This window comes from Ailuropoda melanoleuca, chromosome 8 (genome assembly GCF_002007445.2).
Source record: "Ailuropoda melanoleuca isolate Jingjing chromosome 8, ASM200744v2, whole genome shotgun sequence".
Lineage (NCBI taxonomy): Eukaryota > Metazoa > Chordata > Mammalia > Carnivora > Ursidae > Ailuropoda > Ailuropoda melanoleuca.
In genome coordinates, this window is record NC_048225.1 from 4,759,082 (window position 1) to 4,772,721 (window position 13,640).

A 13,640-nucleotide genomic window follows, 5' to 3' on the forward strand; every position below is an offset into this window, starting at 1 on the left:
CCACATTTTTCTTTTCAACAAACCTATTTCTAGTTCATCCATTTTTCCTCTCAACTCCAGCCAACTGAGAAAATAAAGAACATAGGAAAGGTAAAATGGATAAGGAGTTGGTTTCCTCAATATTTCTCCAAAGCTTTCTTTGTTAATCCAATAGAGTTTACTATAATCCAGACACATAACTCATAGACACAGGACTTCTCACTGAGTTCAAACATTCAGAAAATAAGCTATCTTTCAAGCACGCTCAGATTTATAGAATTAGAAGAATAAAGGCCAGGAATGTCTGGGTGGCACAGTCAGGTAAACATCGACTCTTGGTTTTGGCTCAGGTTGTGATCTCAGGGTCATGAGATGGAGCCCCACATCGGGCTCCATGCTCAGCTTGGAGTCTACTTGAGATTCTCTCTCCCTCCCTCGCTCCCACTCATTTTCTCTTGCTCTCTCAAATAAATGGCAGAAGAGGGGGGAGGGGGAGGGGGGAGGGGGAGGAGAAGAAGAAAAGGAAAAGAAGAAAGCCAAAAACCATCTATCAATCCATTTCCTTATGAGGAGAAAGATTTTAGGGATGTTAATAAACTACTATATCATGTGTCAATACGTCAATAGATACATGCCTACTAATACATAGGGATAAAAATAAAAGTATAGGGGGCCGCCTGGATAGCGCAGTCATTAAGTGTCTGGCTTCGGCTCAGGGCGTGATCCTGGCGTTCCGGGATCGAGTCCCGCATCGGGCTCCTCTGCTGGGAGCCTGCTTCTTCCTCTCCCACTCCCCTGCTGTGTTCCCTCTCTGGCTGGCTGTCTCTCTCTCTGTCAAATAAATAAATAAATAATCTTTAAAAAAAAAAAAGTATAAATACCTAAAAACAGACTACTAATAAAATTCTAAGAGCTCCTAATGCAAGCTTTTCATACAGCACTAGAAGCTGTTTCTTTAAAATGCCAATCATAGCCTTGCAAGAAATGAGAAATCCCTCTTAGTATTATGAGAAAAGGAGTTCTGGAGTTAGACTGACATGAGTTTAAATGTAGACTCTCATTTACTAGCTTTATGAGATTGGGCAAGTATCTTAACATTTCTGAGGCTATAAAACCAAAAAACTGATTAATACCTTCCCTTACAACTCTTAAAAGAAACAAGGTTGCTGGAGAGGAGGGGGGTGGGGGGAATGGGATAATTGGGTGATGGGCATTAAGGAGGGCACATGATGGGATCATAACACTGGGTGTTACACGCAACTGATAAATTATTGAACTCTACATCTGAAATTAAGTCCGTAATATATGTTGGCTAACTGAATTTTAAAAATACCTACCCTCACATTATTAGGATCAAATGTGATAATGATAATGTATAAAATTATAGTAACTGTAGTAATAGAATAAAATTCCAAACATAATACATAACCTGGTGCTCAATGTTTAGTTCCTTTTGCCTCTAAGAGCCAGTTGCTAAGTCAAAGAAAAATCCTCCAACCAGTCCTCTGTTCACTATGCTCAAAATCCAATGGTGAAATCTTTTCAAGAAAAGAAAGAGGAGTGCTCGGCTGGCTCAGCTAGAGGAGTATGCAACTCTTGATCTGAGGGTCATGAGTTCAAGCCCCACAATGGGAGTAAAGATTACTTACATAAATAAATTTAAAAAAAAATGTCTAGGGATGGTGCACAGATAAGTAACCAAATCCTTTCAAAAGGCCACAGAATTAAAAGCTTCATCGCTGAGCCACGGAGGCCAACTCAAGCTCCTCCTCTCTTCTACATTCATTCACTCCTTTGGTTCATGACTTCTTGTCTCTCAACTATAGCCTCCTAACCAGTATTTCACCCTCAACTCTGGTCCATTTCCCAAACTAACCTACACAATACCTTGGAATCTTTCTAAAATATAAATCTGATCTATTTCCAATCCTGGACATACTTCTTTCCTATCACTATAGAATACTGTCCAACTCATAAGCATGACTTCGGGAGCCATCTACAGGGCAGACGAGGCACATATGCAACACCTGCCTACCCATCTTCCTCCCACTCAACTACATTCCATAAACTGTTGAGAAGCTAACGTATGCTACGTACTCTATTAGGATTCAGAGATGCAAAGACTAGAGAGATATCCTCTCCTCAGGGAACTACTACATCTAATATTCAAAAATACTATTCACAAATGCTCAACTAGACCACACTGTCTTCCGTCTCCTAGTTATCTCCATGTTGATAACCCCTTCCCACTTACACCGAAAGAGTTCATCCTTTGAGACCCCAACTTTCCCTGCACGACTCTCCCAGATTCTATTCCCGCTAGTCATATCTCAGAAGAGTTAATCATCCTTCTTTATATAAGGATCTATACCTATACCTGTAATTTTAAAAGTACCATGCTGTTTATGCACCTGTATTTGTTCACACGCCTGTACAGAAATGACTCTTTGCTATTATGAGCTCCATGAAGGCAGATACTACGTCATACCTGTTTTTGTACCACTAGACCTAGGAAATAGCTGCATTCAGTAAACATAAACTCAACAATAGAAAAATTTTATCAGAGCCATCTAATTTAAGTTCCAAGGGACATGTCTGGTACAAAAATAACTTCCCCTTGTCACTGTAGTTCTTGTCACACCAGAACAGATACTTTTTTCAAATCTGAGTAAAAGAAAGTTTATTTCTCAAACTTTCAGTTTCCAAGGATTACTTAAAGAAAATATGATACGCACATGGGCCAAAAATTCATCAATATTTTTTGATAAAAATAAAATAAGCTAATAGCAATAAGTCATAAAAATGATAGGACATTTCAATTTTATGAGCTGCGTGTGAATTAAATTGTTCATCACTTTTTTTCCTTCTGAAGCTACTAAAATCACTGGGGTTCATATCCAGACTAAAAACACCACCAATATTATGGGGATGATATGTTAAAAAACACTGACCTAAGCTGTCAGGAATTTCTGTAATCTTCTCCTGTCACTCACAATCTACAGCCACACCTTCCTCTTCTTTAACACTTCCCCCCCCCCCAGGCTAATCCTTCTGCTTGTAGGAAGACACTGGATCCCACATTCATCCACAGTAACCCTGGGATCTTGCTCAATTATGCCATCTATCATCTCTCTTCTAAAAGCAATACTCTTTTCCATTAATATATACATGTATTCAAGTGTCTGCACCTTAAAAGAAAAAAAAGGTGAGAGAAATGAGGTCCTTCACTTAACCCATGTCTCCCACGTACACTTTCCATCCCTACCATCTCATGACCCACAATCATAACTTAGTCTATGAAATCTGGCTAATAAATCCTCTTTTCCAATGATAATATTCTTGATTAAATTGCCAAAGACCTCTATTATTTCTATAGAAAGGCATATCTTTGTCATTTTGACTCTTCCCTTTTTTTGAGAACTTTACTCTTCCCGTCACTCTCAGAAGGCAAGCTTAAAGATTCACTCAAAAGGACAATGAAGGTATGCTGAACTCCAACCAAAGCTCACAAGTTTCAAGAAGATAACTGGAATCCCAAGAGACCTTTGAAAGCAGCAACTTTCATTGTCATGAAATTTGTACTCCATCTTTGCGGGGGAGCATTTTCTAACAGGAATTAAATTATTTATTAGTAGATAAGGATAAATTAGATGATATGCAAGAATTCCAAACATCTCTGATACTAGTGTCTTCAACACACTTCGTAGAACAGTAATAGGTATCAAATAAAGACATTAAAATGAGTTATTGGGTACACAAAAAATGAAGAACACATTATTTCATCTTGTTAATACCATAGCAAAGACACTGCCTAGCAGCAAACAGCAGGTAATAGACTCCTTACTTTCACTAAGCATTTACAATGATGAGCAAATACTCAGAAAGAAACATTGCCATGGCATCTGCAATTATCCTATAAAAAGAAAAAAGTACAAGTATTTCTCATTTTCCAGGATTACTGGTAAATTTCAGAAGTCCTCTTCATAATTAATTTCTAAAAAGCAAATTCTATTTTTCCATTAAAATACACTCTTTACAGCATACACCCAGCCCTGGCTGAAAACTTTCAAGGAAGAAGTAATTAAAAAAGCTGCACCCCAATGACATTTCCAGAAACCCTGAGTATACTGTAATTATTCTTTGCCTACTGGCAGTGTTCACAGATCTCCTCCCTTTAATTATTGGTTTCTTACCACTTGCTCTCAAATTTTCTCCCTGTCCAAGGATCTCATATGCCTTATATTCAAAACCTTCAGAACCTGCCATCCTTCTCCTGTCCTTCTGGGCTACCACAGCAAACTCTACCAAGAATGATATTCAAAGGCTAAAACAGTATATAAAACAGGTTAGTTCCTGATATCAACTTCATAAAATCTAAATTAAGAACATCACACTAGTTTTTGTTCACGTTGCAAACTATTCTACGTTTCAAAATCCTGAAAATACACAGCTGATATATTTACCAACAAAATAAAATTATACACAAACATATTTTATTTCTAAGAATAATAAGCTTAAAGATCTTGAACACACATGGAACACGTCTAGAGGATGTTTTCTGCCTACTTAAGATAACTGCAGGGCATAAAGAGGAAAAGGAAAAGAATGAGAAAACTGATCACAGTAAGAATGAACGAAAAAGAAGAATGAAAAAGAAAAGTGAAACAAGAAGAAAACGCAACTCTAACAGTGATGAAAACACTACATATTACATGAAAACTAGAAAGAGCTCTCATGGAGAACTCAACAAGTAACTATAAGATATGACTAGTTAGCAAAAATAAAAATAAACAAATGTTTATAAAATATGCCAAACTTCACCCATACTTAAAGAAATTCAAATCAAGAACAACTCCATTTCTGAAGCATGTATACAACAAAGATTAGAAAGTTCAATAATACTGTTGGCAAGGAAAAGTCTTTCTAGTATTTGACTGGTAAGAGTAAATTGGTTAATATAACAAAATACATAAATAAAATTCCACTGCTTGGCATTTATTTTACAGCTATATTTAATCAGTGTGCAAAGATACACATTACAAAACTACTGCAGCATTATCGTAAGCGTGAAAAACTAGAAACAACCTAAAGTCTATCAACAGGAGACCGAGGAGAAATACTAGCTTCTATCTATGTTTTAACAGAATATTAAAGAGCCTGTAAAAAGTACATACATAGCACTGATGTGAAAAGATCTTGAGGATACAATGATGGGGGGGACAAGGTTCAGAATAATATATACATTGTGAAGCTATGTAACTTAAATATATAATTTAGTTTTTTATATATAATTATATACATTATCTCTTGTAAAAACATCACAAACCCAGAAACTGGCTAATTACATAGAATTGCCAGATACAAAACATGACACCCAGTCAAATTTGAATGTCAGGTAAATAAAAAAAATTTTTAGTGTAAGTCTGTGCAAATACTGCAAGGGACATACTTTTCTTTATTTGCTAAATCTGGTAACCCTAACATAAACAAGTTACAAATTTGGGTGCTTCAGCTCCCCCAATCTGGAAAATGCAGGAGTCACACCACTTTCTTCTAGTTCTAAAATCAGTTCTATGATTTTTTTTCCCCTACTTCTAAAATTCAGTAGTTCCAAAGCTCCCCAGAATTCTAACATTTTATAAAGAATTCAGCATATACCTAGGATAATGTTTACACAAACTAAAAGCCCTCACAATCCTTCACTGACTCTTTTCAGTCCCTGAAAAGAGGCATTCTTCAACATCTTCCTTGGTGTCTTAATTCACAACACTCACACAGAACCAGGAATTTCTCTGTCTTTCACGTGTATGTAGACAATCTCTAGACTGTTCTTTCCTTCTCCAGTCAATCACCGGATTCATGGAAAGCTTCAAACCATCTGTAACATCGAAATAATACAGCTAACAAAAATACTGCCTTCAGGGGCGTCTCTGGGTGTCTCAGCCGGTTAAGCATCCGACTCTTGATTTCGGCTCAGGTCATTATTTCAGAGTCCTAAGACGAGCCCTGAAACAGGCCCTGCACTCAGTGGGGAGTCTACTTGGGATTCTCTCTCTCCCTCTGTCCCTCTCCCCACTTGAGCTCTATCTCTAAAAATAAATAAATAAGTCTAAAAAAAATTACACACACACACACACAGCTTCTAGTGAGTGCCTATATTACAGCAGCTCTACAGAAACTTACAACTTAAATAAAACTACAAATATGGAACCAGATGAAATGAAGTCTTACACTCATGTAAGACTGTTTCACATACAGCTGCAGTCACAGAAGTCAAGACCTGCAGATTGCCTGAATGCTGGGGCAACCCTGATGATAAAAGAAAGTAAGAGTCTCATCCTACAGCAAGTGGGGATGAGAAACAGTCTACCTTCCAGAGTACGGGGAGTAAAGCCTAGACAATTACATATGTATACAGCCTTAGACATTCTCTAATCCCTGTCATGTTTATCCAGTCAATACAACTAGATCTCTCCGTTGGTTTCCTGAGAACAAAGCCATGACTTGAACCAGAGCCCATTTGAGTGGAGCTCCCACCACTCGGTCCAGGTTTTGCCAGCTTCCTCTCAGTGAAAGCTATACACGGTGCTTTATAATCCACACCTTCAGATGGAATTGTTAACAAAAACAATTTACCAGACTCATGACCCCAAACCACAAGCTGATACCTCCTACTGCCACTACTGAATTCTATTATTTCCTAAAACCTCTTCCTTCAGTGTCCCATTCATTTGGTGGTATTTTTAAACATATTCTGATGATCATTCTGGTATAAGCTAATCATTATCCTTTGGACACTTATTTTCCATTTATGGCTATCTCCAATAAGACCAGCTCTATAGCTAAATCAATTTTTCCGAGGTTTGATCCCACTCAACCTGGGTTTCCTGTTGTACTGACCTAGCCCTGTATATAACGACAACAGGTTCTTCAAGATGACACCAGTCAGGGGAGCCTGGGTGGCGCAGTCATTAAGCGTCTGCCTTCAGCTCAGGGCGTGATCCCAGAGTTCTGGGATCGAGCCCCATGTCCGGCTAATCCGCTGGGAGCCTGCTTCTTACTCTCCCACTCCCCCTGCTTGTGTTCCCTCTCTCACTGGCTGTCTCTCTCTGTCAAATAAATAAATAAAATCTTTAAAAAAGAAAAAAAAATGACACCAGTCAATGCTACCTATTTTCCTAATTATTATAGGTACAACCACTACCCTATCCATATTTTCCTTTTAAAATGCTAACATCTTTAAAACCCGTCAACTGTCAAAAGTGGATAATTTCTTTCTCTGAAATAGAGTCACCGTAATTCACACTTCCCTCTGCAGGATGTTTCATAAGTCGTTTTCACTTCACATACAGGCTATGGCAGCATGCTTTCCTTCAATCTCCCAGACCTCCACTCAGCATGCAATATTTACAATTATGATTACACTTAACAATGGAGTGATTTCCTTTGAAAGCAACATGACAGCAGTAACACAGTCTACCAAAATACCTCCCTTAGCATATCCATTTAAAGGGATTATGAGCTCATTCCGTTTTTTAGATTGCAAAAGAGCAAAAAACTTTGAGCTAATATAGCTACTGAATTCTTCTTCCATTTGTTAAATAAAACTGTGAAATGCAATGCAACCCATAAAACAAAGCTACTGATTTGTTAAATGTGCATATCTTATCTCTTCCACAAAACTTACGAAACAGAAGAGTATAACTCATATACACTTAGTAACTGATACTCTGCAAATACAGCTAACTTCTTTGAATCCTCTGCAATTTAATATTCATTCATCAGTTTAAAAAACAAATGACAAAATACCTGGCAAATGGAGAATCTGTGTCCTGTAGATGCTCCTTCTTCAGAGACTCATCTCTCAGGCTTTCATCCCGTGATTTTTCTCTCTTGTCTCCTGAAATGTGCCCACAGTCCACACCACCCCTGGTTTCTAATGATCTTCGATATGAACACTTCCCGTCTCCCTCTCTTCCGTCAGATTGGCTCCATGATGAACTTTCTTCACTGTTTTCCGTGGGTTTTTGAAAACCACAACGCAGAGAATCCTGAGCAACCAGTGTTGAAGATGAACTAGAAGGTTCAAAATTTCTGCCCTTGCTATGAAATGACAGTTCTTCATCATCAGAGGGTCTTAAAAATCTAGGCTTCAAATTTCCAAGAGAAGAAAACTCTTGATTTTGCCTTGGATTGGATTGTCTGCTACAGGTTTCTAAAGACCCAAAGTTTTTATCTTTTACATCACCACCAGACTTATCTTTATTGGTATTGTTTGTATTATCTGTTGAACTATAACTATCTCTTAAATTTTTATTATATTTTACCAAGTCTGATTTTCTACTTTCTTGACTACTTTGTGCTTTGCCTGAATATGTTGGTTTCCTCCACCGTTCTCGTTTACAATCTTCTTTCGTGGATGCAGTTTTTTCAGCTTCTTTTAATTTCGACTGAAATATTTCCATTGACTACAAAAGAGAGAAATTAAACAATATCTAAAATTAAAAAAGGCTCGATGACTTGTACCCCATATGCCACTGTGCCATGATAAATTGTCATATGGCACAGTGAAGACAAACCCAACAAAGGAGAGAAGAAAAGACCCATAGGATCATCCTAACTGATAAGGGCTTAAATGTGCCCCTCCCAGTTCCCATGTTGAAGCCTTAACCCCTAGTACTCAACATGACAGCATTTAGAGACATGCACTTGAAAGATATGATTAAGCTAAAAGTTCAGTTGGGCCCTAATTCAATCTGACGGATATCTTTAAAAGAAGAAGAAATTTGGAAACACAAAGGCATATAATGGATGAGCACACAAAGAGAAAATACCATGTGAGGGACAGAGCAAGAAGGGAGCCATTTACAAGCCACGAAGAGATGCCCCAGAAAAAACCAAACATTGTAATGCCTTCACCATGGACTTCAATTCTCCTGAACTGTGAAAAAATAGATTTCTGTTGTTTAAGCCCACCTAGCCTATGGAACTTTGTTATGGCAGTCCTAGCAAACTAATATACTACCCTAAAACAAATGCTTAAAAAAAATTATGATTAATCAACAAAAATTACCAAATAATGAAAAATATCTGGGAACTCAAAAGAAGATCCACTAGACCAAATGCCCAGCACTAAAACAAAATATAATACAGAAAACAGTGAAGACATCACTTCTAAAAAATTAATTCCTACTGCCAGTCAGATTCAAGAGGCTGCCACATTACTAAAACATAACAGACTCATGAAAAACAAGAAAACTTGTAAATGAAAACTATGTGTCCAAAAACATGCAGTTATAGTGAACAGAAGGACAGAAAGTATTACATCCAATATTAGTTAATTCAACACTAGCCTGGGGATTCTCTCTACTTAGGAAAAAATGGTAAGTAGATGTAAGTTATAAGAAAAAAAGACACAAGAACAATCAATTCTAGAGAATCTAATATGCATATATGAACACTACCAGAAGGAAAGAGCAAAGACAGAAGAAAGTATTAACAAAATAGTAATAATCATCATCATCATATAAGAAAATTTCCCCAGCTCAGTACATTTTCCAGGTATGAAGGGCTCATCTGGTAGCCTTAGGAGAGGGGAGAAAATGAAGAAAATGAAGCATATAAAGACTCATACATAAAAAATACCAATTCCTGTGGTGCCTGGGTGGCTCAATCGGTTAAGTGTCTGACTCCTGGTTTCAGCTCAGGTCATGATATCATGGGTCGGGACATTGAGCCCCACACTCCGAGCTTACAGTAGAATCGGCCTGAAGACTCTCTCCCTCTGTTCCTCTACCTACTCATGCACATGCTCACTCCCTAAAATACATAAATGAATCTGTACCAAAAAAAAAAGCCCTAATTTTTGAGTCTCAAAATTCATACACATACACACACACACACACACACATTCTTCACAAATATGAGAACAGAGAAAGAGGGAGTAAGCATGAAATGTAAACAGATGGGAGTAGGCAAATAACACATTACCTACAAACTAAAGAAGGTAAAACTGTTGAGATCCCTGGGTGGCTCAGTCGGTTGAGCATCTGACTCTTGATTTCAGCTCAGGTCATGATCTCAAGGTCCTGAGATCAAGCCCCATGTCAGACCCCACACTCAGTGGACAGTCTGCCTACAATTCTCTCTCTCCCTCTCCCTCTGCACCTCCCCTCCACTTTCTCCCTCTCTTCAACAAAAAAAAAAAAAAAAAAAAANNNCCTTTCCCCCCTTCAAAAAAAAAAAAAAAAAAAAAAGAAAGTAAAACTGTTATCAACTCTTCATCTGTAATACTAAACACTACAAGCTACAGGATAACAGAATAAAGATCAAATTATGAAAGAAAACGACAAGGCAATAATTCTATACAGAATTCAATTCACACAAACTATACTTACCTGGCAAGGACAAAAGAAAGTCATTTTCAAATATACAAGAAATCAGAAAGCAAAATTTACTGATAAGGTGCAGGGGAAATCACTCAGGATCATTAAGGCAAACCACAAGGGAATTAGGGCAAAGATGGCTGAAAAAAGAAGAAGGAACACTAAAAACCAAATGGTAAATGTAATAGTTAAGTCTAAATAATTGTTCTTGTAGCTGTGGAGTTTAATACAACTGTCAAGAATAAGATGCATATTTTTAAAACTTATAATAAACTGGAATTAAAATTTCAAATTATTTAATAAAAAAAATACAAGGAAACAAATGAAAATGTAAACACAGTGGTCCAAAACCTTTGGGATACAGCAAAAGCAGTCCTAAAGGGAAGTATACACCAATACAGGCCTACCTCAAAAAGGAAGAAAAATCTCAAGTAAACAACCTAAAGGAGCTAGAAAAAAATACAACAACCCAAACCCAAACCCAGCAAAAGGAAGGAAAAAATAAAGATTAGAGCAGAAATAAACGATGTGGAAACTAAAAAAACAAAAACAAAAAAACAGGTCAATGAAACAAGGAGCTGGTTCTTTGAAAAAATTAATAAAATTAATAAATCTCTAGCCAGACTTATCAAAAAGAAACGAGAAAGGGCGCAAATAAATTAAATCACAAGTGAGATAGTAGAAATAACAACTAACGTGACAGAAATACAAACAATCATAAAGAATATTATGGAAAACTGTATGCCAACAAACTGGACAACCTGAAAGAAATGGATAAATTCCTGGAAACATATAAACTACCAAAACTGAAACAGGAAGAAATAGAAAACTTGAACAGATCAATAACCAGCAAATAAACTGACTCAGTAATCAAAAAGATGGCTTCACAAACAAATTCTACCAAATATTTAAGGAAGACTTAATACCTGTTCTTAAACTATTCCAAAAAAACAGAAAAGGAAGGAAAACTTCCAAATTCATTCTATGAGGCCATCATTTCCAATACCCAAACCAGATAAAGACACAACTAAAAGAGAACTACAGGCCAATATCCCTGATGAACACAGATGCAAAAATTCTCAAAAAAAATACTAACAAACTGAATTGAACAATACGTTAAAAAAAATCAATTCCCCACAATCAAGTGGGATTTATTCCTGGGTTGCAAGGGTGGTTCAATATTCACAGATCAATCAGGATACATCATATTAATAAAAGAAAGGATAAGAGGCAGAAAAAGCATTTATTTTATTTTTTTTTAAAAGATTTTTATTTATTTACTTGACAGAGACAGCCAGCAAGAGAGAGAAAACAAGCAGGGGGAGTGGGAGAGGAAGAAGCAGGCTCCTAGTGGAGGAGCCTGATGTGGGGCTCGATCCAAGAACGCTGGGATCACGCCCTGAGCCAAAGGCAGACGCTTAATGACTGCGCCACCCAGGCATCCCAGAAAAAGCATTTAACAAAGTACAACAGCCATTCATAAGAAAAACCCTCAACAGAGTAGGATTAGAAGGCACATACCTCAACATAATAAAGGCTATATATGAAAAACCCACCGTGAAAAAAAAATGTCATCCTCAGTGGGGAAAACCTGAGAGCTTTTCCTCTATGGTCAGGAGTAAGACAGGGATGTTCACTCTCACCACTGTTATTCAACATAATACTGGAAGCCCAAGCCAAAGTAATCAGACAACAAAAAGAAATAAACGGCATCCAAATCAGCAAGGAAGGAGTAAAACTTTCCCTATTTGCAGAGGGCATTATACTATATACAGAAAAACAAAAAGACCCCACAAAAAAAAAAAAAAAACAAGTCTGGTAGTTGCAGGATACAAAATCAATGGACAGAAATCTGTTGCATTTCTTTGCAATAATAAAGCAGCTGAAAGAGAAATTAAGGAATCAATCCTTTTCACAACTGCAACAAAAACAAAAGACACCTAAGAATAAACCTAACCAAAGAGGTAAAAAGACCTGTACTATATAAACTATAAAACACTAATAAAAGAAATTGAAGCAGATACAAAGAAATGGAAAGACATTCCATGCTCATGGATTTGAAGAACAAACACCGTTAAAATGTCTATACCACCCAAAGCAATCTACACATTCAATGCAGTTCCTATCAAAATACCAACAGCATTTTTCACAGAGCTAAAACAAACATCCTAAAATTTGAATGGAACCACAAAATATCCAAATAGCCACAGCAAACAAGAGGCATCACAATTCTGGACTTCAAATTGTATTACAAAGCTGCAGTCATCAAGACAGTATGGTACTGGCACAAAAACAGACACTTTGATCAATGAAACAGAATAGAAAACCCAGAAATGAACCCACAATTATATGGTCAATTAATCTTCAACAAAACAGGAAAGAATATCCGATGAGAAAAGAATTCTCTTCAACAAATGGTGTTAGGAAAACTGGACACCCACATGCAGAAGAATGAAACTGGACCATCTTCCTACACCACACACAAAAATAAATTCAAAATGGATTAAAGACCTAAATGTGAGACCTGACACCATAAAAATCCTAGAAGAGAACACAGGTGGTAACTTTTTGGACATTGGCTGTAGTAACTCCTTTCTAGGTATGTCTCCTGAGGCAAGGGGAAAAAAAAGCAAAAACAAATTATTGGGACTACACCAAAATAAAAAGCTTCTGCACAGAGAAGGAAACATTCAACAAAACTAAAGGGCAACCTTGGAATGGGAGAAGATATTTGAAAATGATGTATCTGATAAAGGGTTAGTATCTAAAATATATAAAGAACTTATAAAACTCAACACCCAAAAAATGAATAGTCCTATTGAAAAATAGGCAGAAGACATGAATAGACATTTTTCCAAAGAAGACACACAGATGGCCAACAGGCACATGAAAAGATGCTCAACACCACTCATCGCCAGGGAAATACAAATCAAAACTACAATGAGGTTATCACCTTACACCTATCAGAATGGCTAAAATTAACAACACAAGAAACAACAGGTGTTGGCGAGGATGTGGAGAAAAGGGAATCCTCTTGCACTGTTGGTAGGAATGAAAATTGGGGTAGCCACTCTGGAGAACAGTATGGAGTTTCCTCAAAAAGTTAAAAATAGAGCTACCCTATGATTCAGCAATCACATTACTAGGTATTTACCCAAAGGATACAAAAATGCTAATTCAAAGGGATACACGCACCTTGATGTTTATTTATAGCAGCATAATTTACAATAGCCAAATTATGGAAGCAGCCCAAGTGTCTACCGACTGATGAATGGA

The 13,640-nt window shown here is 37.0% G+C and overlaps 1 protein-coding gene across 3 annotated transcripts in view; it reads right to left on the bottom strand.

The window, feature by feature from the left end:
• Positions 1 to 13,640, bottom strand: part of CWF19L2 (CWF19 like cell cycle control factor 2) — a 128,032-nt gene that overhangs the window by 75,672 nt on the left and 38,720 nt on the right. For all 3 annotated transcript variants that reach the window (XM_011236959.3, XM_019809682.2, XM_002928982.4), the window contains exon 8: positions 7,789 to 8,447. In XM_011236959.3, the coding sequence (XP_011235261.2) occupies positions 7,789 to 8,447 (659 nt within the window). The remainder of the gene's footprint in view (positions 1 to 7,788; positions 8,448 to 13,640) is intronic.